This window comes from Vigna radiata, chromosome 8, assembly GCF_000741045.1.
Source record: "Vigna radiata var. radiata cultivar VC1973A chromosome 8, Vradiata_ver6, whole genome shotgun sequence".
Classification (NCBI taxonomy): domain Eukaryota; kingdom Viridiplantae; phylum Streptophyta; class Magnoliopsida; order Fabales; family Fabaceae; genus Vigna; species Vigna radiata.
In genome coordinates this window covers 42,053,897-42,062,935 of record NC_028358.1, presented here as the reverse complement: position 1 = coordinate 42,062,935, position 9,039 = coordinate 42,053,897, and the positions used below count along the sequence as shown (strand labels likewise).

The following is a 9,039-nucleotide window of genomic DNA, read 5'->3' as shown; positions in this document are numbered from 1 at the left end:
TATATATATATATATATATATATATACTATTATATTATGTAGTTAATTTATAATATCATGTACCAACATATTTACTGAATTCATTTAATAATACATTTATTATGTTTACTAAAAGTACTTATTAATGAATTGAAAAATATATAATAGAATAGGAGCAACAAGCATGTTAATATAATGGAATAATTATATTTATTAATTTCAGTTAAAGTAAAAATTATTAAGTAGTATATGAATACAGACAATCCTATAGATACCTACTATGCTCACAAAATCAAAAGTTTCCTCATACATTTTTATATTGTGGTTTGGTTAACTCCATACTGTTAATCGTCAATCAAATTGTCTAATTTTAGACTTAGTTTCTTTTTAGATTGAGATTCTCTAATGGATTATTTTAGATCGAACTCCTTTTTATTGACTACTCTTGGTCGAGTTTCTTTGGATCAATCACTCAAAGTCAAGCTTTTTTGGGTTGAGCTCTTCTGGACCAACCATTCCAAATCAAGCTCCTATGGGCAAAGTTTCTCTTGGTCGAGCTTCTCTAGTTTGAACGCTCTTGGTCGACCATGCAGATCAACCTCTTGGATATTACTTGTGGTCGACCACCCCAACCGAACAACATGATCAACCAGTTAAAAAATTGTTGTGTTACAATGATAATGAAGAATCAACCTGCTAATGCCAATTAAGATATAATTGACCCATGATTAGGTCGACAAAAAGGTAAAAATACATAACAACCATTATAAACAAAGCTCTAAAGTATGACTTTTAAATACATGCACGTAATTATTGAGAATCTGAGTGTAGGTTCAATTTCCACATCGGTAGAAATGAGAAACTGGAGCAGCATATAAAAGTGAAGATTCATTAACCCATTGTCTTAAAGTTTTTGATAGAGAGTAGTGTCAATCCCTTATGTGGTTGGACTCAAGTTTCAATAATGTTATACAAAAATGACAATAACTTCTGCACACTAAAGCGAGAATCATACCAGTAGACCAAATGCCTATATTGAAGTTGGAGAGGCCAAGTAAAATTTATCTATACGTTACAATGCTTAAAATTGCCACCTTGTCTGCTGTACTGTATTAAGATTTTTCATACAAATGACCATATTTGCTTACCTAGATAGTAGGTAGGTAACTGTTTTTTTTGCAATGCCCCTTTGGTTTTGTAATTTAAGACCAACTATTATGATGGCCATTTAATGTCATTAAACTTTTGTGGCAAGTTGATTCTTATTACTGACAAATTTTCAGTCAAAACTCTTAATGCTTCTCGCCATTCTTTTCAACGCACTCACATTCAGCCTCAGACGCTTATTATTTTATAAGTAAACAACCTATCAAATCAAGCTTGGCAGCTTTCATATTTCAAAGGTTAAGATTTACAAATAATACTTGATACTAGCTAGTTCGTATTTAAATACAAGGATTAACAAGTTAAGTCAAGTTTCAATACTGAACCTGGGTTGCTGGGACCTCTCACCCGGAGTAATAAATTGATTAGGTAGTTAAATCGAAAAGTAAGAAATTGATTTGCTTGGATTCTGAAGTTAAAACTTAGTTTCTAACTTGTACATGTGACTTTCACCATGCATGACATCAGTAATGGCATTGTCTATTTTACCATAAGTTGATGCATTGTTTTTACTTTTTAATTCTATTGTTGTTTCGTAAGTGCAGTGATCTGAAATCCATTTAGCATAGGAGCATTCCGGGAATCGTAATCAGCGCACTCGAAATCAACTTCATAACTTTCCCTACCATTATTTGACAAAATCCCTTTATCTTAGTTGAACTTGGATGACAAAAATAGTCAAGTCCCACTCTTGAGTTCAAAAAGACAAGTTGAGACAACATTTTCAATTCAGGAGTCCAAACCAATCTAATTTGCCGAGTCCGACAAGCCAACTCCAAAAAATTAGAATTCAATAATGTGACCGAGGTTTGATATAACTCTGCTAAGATTTGAAGTGAAAACTAATAGGATAATATGATTTATTGAAATTGAACTTCACAGAATCAAAGATTGCTAGAGAGTAATTGAACCTTTGTTGTTTCCATGCTTCACAAATTTTCAATTTCAAATTTTCTTCTAGCATAATGTATAATTTCCTTTTAGATTATCTATATACTAACATATTATATTAAGAATTTGATGGTGGAACTTGCAGTTATGTTGTTAACGCTGCTGATTATTCCAAATTACCTTTCTCAAGAGATGAAATTCTTGACTTGCCGAGCAAACCTTCACTACATTAGATTGCCGTGAGTTTGCTCAAACATTTCCATTGCAATAAAGAAAAAATCACAAGTCAAACCACACTATGTGAAATAATTGTAGCTGTTAATGTACGAAAAGGTTGTTCCATACTTGCAGACGACTGAAATCTATCAATGTACCACAGATCTTCTGCATAAACTCACCAACACAGCAAAAAACACAGGGGCATTCCGAGAATCGAACTCGGGACCTCTCGCACCCAAAGCGAGAATCATACCACTAGACCAAATGCCCACGTTGGAAATAAGGGAGTTATTCAACTCTCTCTTAAAGATTGTTGAGCAAGTCACAGATAATTTCCTGTTACAGTGAAGAAAAAAAAGGAGAGTTTACTTATTTACCCCTCTGATTTTATATTTTAGCACCAAGTACGACTTGCAACATAATATTTTATTGTATTGATTTGTCACTTAGTTGGTATTCAAAATTTTTCCCGATAAAACTGCTGATGTAGGAATCAATGATCCGAACACTCATTCACATGGAGCCTCTGATGCTAATTGTTATTTAACAAAACAGACAAACAAGTCAAGCTTGTCAGCTTCCAAAGCTCCAAAAGGCTAATTTAGAAATAATACCTTGAGCTTGTTGGTAGTTAATTGCTAAATAACAAATGAAGTCAAGGTCTTGAAATTCCAAATTATGAAAAGCCTAAATTTATGCAAATTTTGTAGTTTTCTATTATATTAGAAACTGGCTTGCACCCAAAGCTATAATCATTGTGTTAGACCAATTGCTCTCAGTTGGAAATTGTGAGGGGCTAGTAAAATCTGTGTCTAATTTTTTGTTAAAATCGTTAATGCATGCCACACTGTCTGCAGTTATAATGTAAATTGTGCATATAAAGTGGGCAGATATGGTTACCTGGATAAGGAATTACCAGTTAAGGTTAATTGAAACACAATCTCTGTCTGTTGCCAGTGATGCTCAACTGTAAGAGCTAATACAAGTATTGTTTTCTGAAATAGGATCTGAGAATGCAGTGCATATGTCAACAAAAGCATTTCAAAATAATGTAACACATTTTGAAGCAAAAAGGGGCATTCCGAGAATTGAACTCGGGACCTCTCGCACCCTAAGCGAGAATCATACCACTAGACCAAATGCCCACGTTGAAATTCCTAAGCATTTACTTTTATAAATATTTATACCTATCACATTCTTTCTCGTTCATTTATTCAGTTAAAAAACATTTTGTATTACATTTTCGTTATTAAAATGACCACTTCCATTTCAATGGGTTATTTCCGGTTTCCCTATTAAACATAGTGTTTCCCTATTAAAACACTACGTTTACACGTATAAAATTGTCTTTCACAATAACTTTAAACAGAAAATCCCTAGAAGAGAACATAACATTTTAAAAATAAAATAAAAAGTATGTTTGTGAATATAATTTGTGAAACATGAATATTTAATTTTGTTCTATGCGTCTTAGTCTTTTTTGGTTTTAATCCTTTTTATATGTATGATATTTTTTTACTAATTTTTAAATTTTTGTATGTTTGATTTGATATACTTGTTAAGTATATTCATAAGGAAACACCACATCAAATGAAATACAAACTTCATTCGATGGCTTATTTAAAAATATTTCTGAATAAAATTTGTGTCATCTTTTAATTCGTTTTATACTTAAAATTAGAATTTTACAAAATCCAAATCTTAATGAAATTATCTCACACTATTATACCAGATATTCTTTTACTCAGTTGAGAAATTGAAAAAAAGAAAAAGTCCATACTTCAGCTCGTGGATCCAATTCTAAGTTTCTCATGGTTGGTCCAGTAATTAAAAGGCAGTGGGTTTGGTTTGTACAGTTTTTTTTCGAATGGGCTTATGAAAAAGAAAAGCATTAAACTTAACAATTTAATATTAAAAAATTTATAAAGAATCGGGGCATTCCGAGAATCGAACTCGGGACCTCTCGCACCCGAAGCGAGAATCATACCACTAGACCAAATGCCCAGGCTGCTCTTTAAGTTTAAATAAAACATTATTGCTGTAATACTTTTAGAAATAAGTAAAATTTATACCACATATTACCTTACTGCATTTTCCCGTAAATAAAACAATATTCACACTTCAGAAATTCGGTGAATCGAACTCGAGACTTCTCGCACCTATAACAAAAATCATAACACTAGGCCAAATTCCCTACTTTGACTTAGGCTGTTTTTCATACTTTAGTAATTAATACTTTAATCATCATCAAATCTTTATCTGAAATTATAAACAAAAATGACAGTATTTTTTTTTTTTTTTTTATCGAATATCATATCCGGCAGGATCTTAGTAGGTGAATTTTTTTATCAGGACAGAAGCAAAAGAACTTTCAAATTAGAAACCTAATAATATCATATTGCTGATTTTAATTTAACGTTTCCTATTCGAATTGTTTTGTTTAAATGTTTTCCAATGTTTTAATATATATTTTAAAATTGTATATACAATTTATATATTAAAATAGTCTGTGTAATAAATATGTAAATATACATATAAATAGGGGACGTTACAAGGCTTCACTTTGATTTTTCATCCAGCATGTTAATCTCAAGGCCCTGATCATTATGGTGAACTAACGTTCTCATATTTCTTGCCAATTAATCCTATCGTTTGCTTCTCTTATAAAAGAATAAACTGATGGATACCATTTATTTACAAGAATAATGATAAATCCACATTTTATAATTGTTAATTCTAAAAATAAAATAATCTAGAAAGAATCAAATGAAAAAAGTAAATATATTATATTTTTGTAGGTATTGTTTAAAATGATGCATACTTATGCATTCATCTTCAACTAAATTTAGAGTTTCCATAAATACTATAATAGACTTATTCAAGAAAACCCTAAAAAAAGTCTTAATGTATGAGATAATTAATGAAATTAGTGTAATTGTGTGGTTAGTCAGCCAAGTCAACAGTGCAAGTAATTCTATACAAATCTCTGTTCATCTGATCCACAATTCAATTACCATAAATACACCTTGATATTCGTTCTTTTCAACGTCCGGAATTAACTGCTGTCCACAATTTCTCTCTTTTATCTCTTGCTATCATCTCCATTTTTTCATAGGACGCAAGAAGAGAGAGAAAGAGCAAAGGAAATTCTCGCAAGAGTGCAACTTTTCCTCTCTTTCTCTCTTGTTCTTTCTTTCTCATCAGCCTTTGGTGATAGACATAAGAAGCCATGGCCAGCTTTGGAGGAACCACACAAAAATGCATGGCTTGTGACAAAACCGTCTACCTTGTTGATAAGCTAACTGCTGATGGCCGTGTCTATCACAAGGCCTGCTTCAGATGCCACCATTGCCGCAATACCCTTAAGGTATACATCAAAATATCATACTGTATTAATTAATAAACTCTAGTCTGAAATTTTATCAAATTATACATATTTTGTTTGCAGCTGAGCAACTACTGTTCTTTTGAGGGGGTCCTATATTGCAGACCTCATTATGATCAACTTTACAAGCGAACTGGCAGCTTGGACAAAAGCTTCGAAGGTAAAACTTACTTCAAAACTAAAAACACATGAAATTATTTAGAGTTCTCACTTTCTTTCAAAACAACTTCATTACTCAGAATCAAATTTTCATCCAAAGAAGTCTATTAGCTTTTGAAAGCACAAGTTGGGAATATTTTCCATTCAAGTATACAAAACATGGCCTAAAATATTTCTGCTTTTGTTGCATCTTGTTCTCGTATCACAGGAACACCCAAAGTTCAGAAACCAGAGAAACCGATCACTGAAAATGAGGTCATTTCCCTGTAGCTTTTCTTGCCATATATTCAGTAAACTCCATTTAGAATTCTACTTTTTTTTTTTATTATTATTATTCATTATATACAATAGTTAGAATTCTACTTTCTTTTTTTTTATTATTATTCATTATATACAATAGTTGAATCTGTATAAAGCTTGACAAGGTTTGTATGATTTGTCATGCAAAGTTGCAATTGCCATTTTCATTGATTTCAGTACAAATCTAAATGTAACGGGATAATTTTGACAGAACTCTAAGGGCATAGCAAACGTGTTCTTGGGTACCAGAGACAAATGTGTGTGCTGCAAAAAGACAGTGTATCCCACTGAGAGGGTAACACCAGCACAATATTATAGAACTTTTTCAATTCACTTTATTTATTACTGATACTGACATATGTATATAAATGTATCATTGTTTATATATGTTAAAGGTAACCGTTAATGGGACACCCTACCATAAAAGCTGCTTCAAATGTACCTATGGAGGTTGCACTATAAGCTCATCAAACTTCATCACACACGAGGGAAAGCTGTACTGCAAACACCATCACATTCAACTATTCAAAGAGAAGGGTAATTACAGTCAGCTTGAGAATGACCAAGTTGCTACCACGGAAGTCGCTGCTTGATGTGAACTGACATAGAATGCTAGCAGTTGTTTTGATCCGTAATGCTTGTAAAGAATATCTGTATTCATGAGACAGAAAGTTGGTATATATATTATATATTCACGCATGTGTTTGCATGTTCATCGTTCAGAATACTTTTCACAATTTTACTTCCACGTCCACTTTTCCAAGTTAACAAGAAATTTTCCAATTGACTAATGAAAAGAAAGGATGACCCACTCTTACCTTCAACATTTAATATAAAAATCAAATGATTATAAAGAATTAATTTTTTATATTTTTCCAAAAAAAAATATTTAAAAAATAATAAAAGATAGTGTTAAATAAATATAATTTTTTTATGTGTATCAAACTATCGTTATTATTTCAATATACATGTAATTTTGTGTAACTAAAATATTGTGTTTAATCACTCGTTTAACAATTATTTAAACATTAACACGATAATATGAAATAAATCAATATATATATATATATATATATATATATATATATATATATATTTACGATGTTTCTACATACAGGCTTAATTACATTTATTTTTGTCTAAAATTTAAAATAAGTGTGATTTGATCATAATTTTTGTTTTACCCCTTAAAATTGACGCCTGTGATTTACTAAATTTGATTGAAAAAAAATAAGTTTTTTCATGATTTCAAGTTTAGAATTTAAGATTAAAACTTTAAGGTTTAATATTGTTTATATTAATTATAATCCAAATTTAGGGAAAAAGAGGATTTCTTTTACTTTAGGAAATTAAAAAAAAAAAAATCTGGAGACTAATCCCGAATTATTTCAAAATATAAAAGGATTAAAAAATATAATTAGTTATGAGTGTCATAATCAGCTTCGATCTAGTTACAGAATGTATTACTTCGTTCCTGAGTATAAGTTATATAACTAATTTCGCCAATTAAAAAGGGTTACTTTAGTTAGAGAACTAATTGTAATTAAAATAATTTCTAAAATTATCATTCAATAATTAAGGTCTATAGAGAAAATTAAGGAAATAATGATGAAGTTTAATTTAACCTTGAACTACAATTCACGGGATTTTATTTATGACTTAAAATATTTAAAGATATTTTGATAAAAGTAATACCTACAAATTAATTACCTTAACGATTTAGATTAAAGTGGTGTTAATCTTGGATTGGATTTAGATTAGAGTGGTATTAATCCTGGATTGGACTCGTGTTTAAATTGTCTTCTGAAACTATTAAATTTTGTCAAAGAATATTTATACTATTATATAAAGGAGAATCATACACACATTTCAATTATCAATTATATCCTTAATAAGTAATTTTTTAGATTAAAATAATTACCTTATCAATTTTTTAATATTATTTTATATATATAGTGTTTTGATATGATTAGTAAAAATGTTAGGATAATGTAACTACTTATTAATTACGTTACCCATACGTTTTGTCCCGTTATAATATAATAAACTTAAACGGGTTGTCATTACTGTTTTCCTAATTAGTAAGTCCCTGAGTTTTTTCTTTTTTGGCTTAAATGTTTATATTTAAATAGATAGTTATATGATATTTTATTCGATAAATATTACATAGGTGTTCTTCTCTAATTAAATTTTGAATTTTACTTTGTTAATTTATTAATTTATATTTTATTAACTATACTGCTTTTGTTCTTCAATCAAACTTGAAGTCTTACTTAAACAAATACATTTTATTAAATACACAGTATATAGTCAAGATGAAAACGAATATGATTTGAGAACAATATCTAAAGTACTTATTACACAATGTATTCTCTTATTCGAACGAAACTAGCGTACTTTATTATAAGTATAATTGATTTTTTTTAATAAATTTAGAGTTTTATCAAAAAAAGTATACGTTATAAAATGTTTGTATATTTTTGGAGTAAATATTTAAAATCAATTAAAGGAAATTTGCTATTGTATTTGTATTATAGAAAATACTATTTTAAACAATAATTATTTTTTCAAAATTAGGTTCCTTAAAATCATTAATAGATTTTGTTCGGATTTCAAGATTGTTGAGTGACATGTTAAAGTCAATCAATTCTATTTTGAGATATTATCTATTTTAGATTTAGAGTATGAAATTTTGTTATGATTTTGTGGGTGTTTCATCCTCCACCTCCAAGTTTTCATTCTGTACTTCCAAAAATTACCATTTTAACCTTAATTAATATTATTTTAATATTTTCTCTTTCTTCATAAAGTGATTTTGCACCCCTCTAACTTTTTCTCTTTCTTATTAAAGTCAACCTACACCCTTCTAATTTTTTTCTCTCTTTTATTAAAGTCATCCTACATCATTTTAATAGATTTTAAAATCTATACAATTTTTATAT

The 9,039-nt window shown here is 29.5% G+C and overlaps 1 protein-coding gene and 3 non-coding genes across 4 annotated transcripts; 1 reads left to right on the top strand and 3 right to left on the bottom strand.

Annotated features, from left to right (window-relative positions):
- Window positions 1-2,451: 2,451 nt before the first annotated feature.
- TRNAP-UGG lies at window positions 2,452-2,523 on the bottom strand. The gene has a single exon. It is a non-coding gene; the product is annotated as a tRNA-Pro (tRNA).
- An 803-nt stretch (window positions 2,524-3,326) lies between these two features.
- TRNAP-AGG lies at window positions 3,327-3,398 on the bottom strand. Its single transcript has one exon. It is a non-coding gene; the product is annotated as a tRNA-Pro (tRNA).
- Window positions 3,399-4,185: 787 nt separating this feature from the next.
- Window positions 4,186-4,257, bottom strand: TRNAP-CGG. Its single transcript has one exon. It is a non-coding gene; the product is annotated as a tRNA-Pro (tRNA).
- A 1,123-nt stretch (window positions 4,258-5,380) lies between these two features.
- On the top strand, window positions 5,381-6,789 carry LOC106770685 (LIM domain-containing protein WLIM1-like). The gene is made up of 5 exons (XM_014656482.2): window positions 5,381-5,620; window positions 5,702-5,798; window positions 6,006-6,052; window positions 6,309-6,392; window positions 6,493-6,789. The coding sequence occupies exons 1-5, from the start codon at window positions 5,483-5,485 to the stop codon at window positions 6,688-6,690; spliced, it is 564 nt and encodes a 187-aa protein (XP_014511968.1). The 5' UTR covers window positions 5,381-5,482; the 3' UTR covers window positions 6,691-6,789.
- Window positions 6,790-9,039: the final 2,250 nt, after the last annotated feature.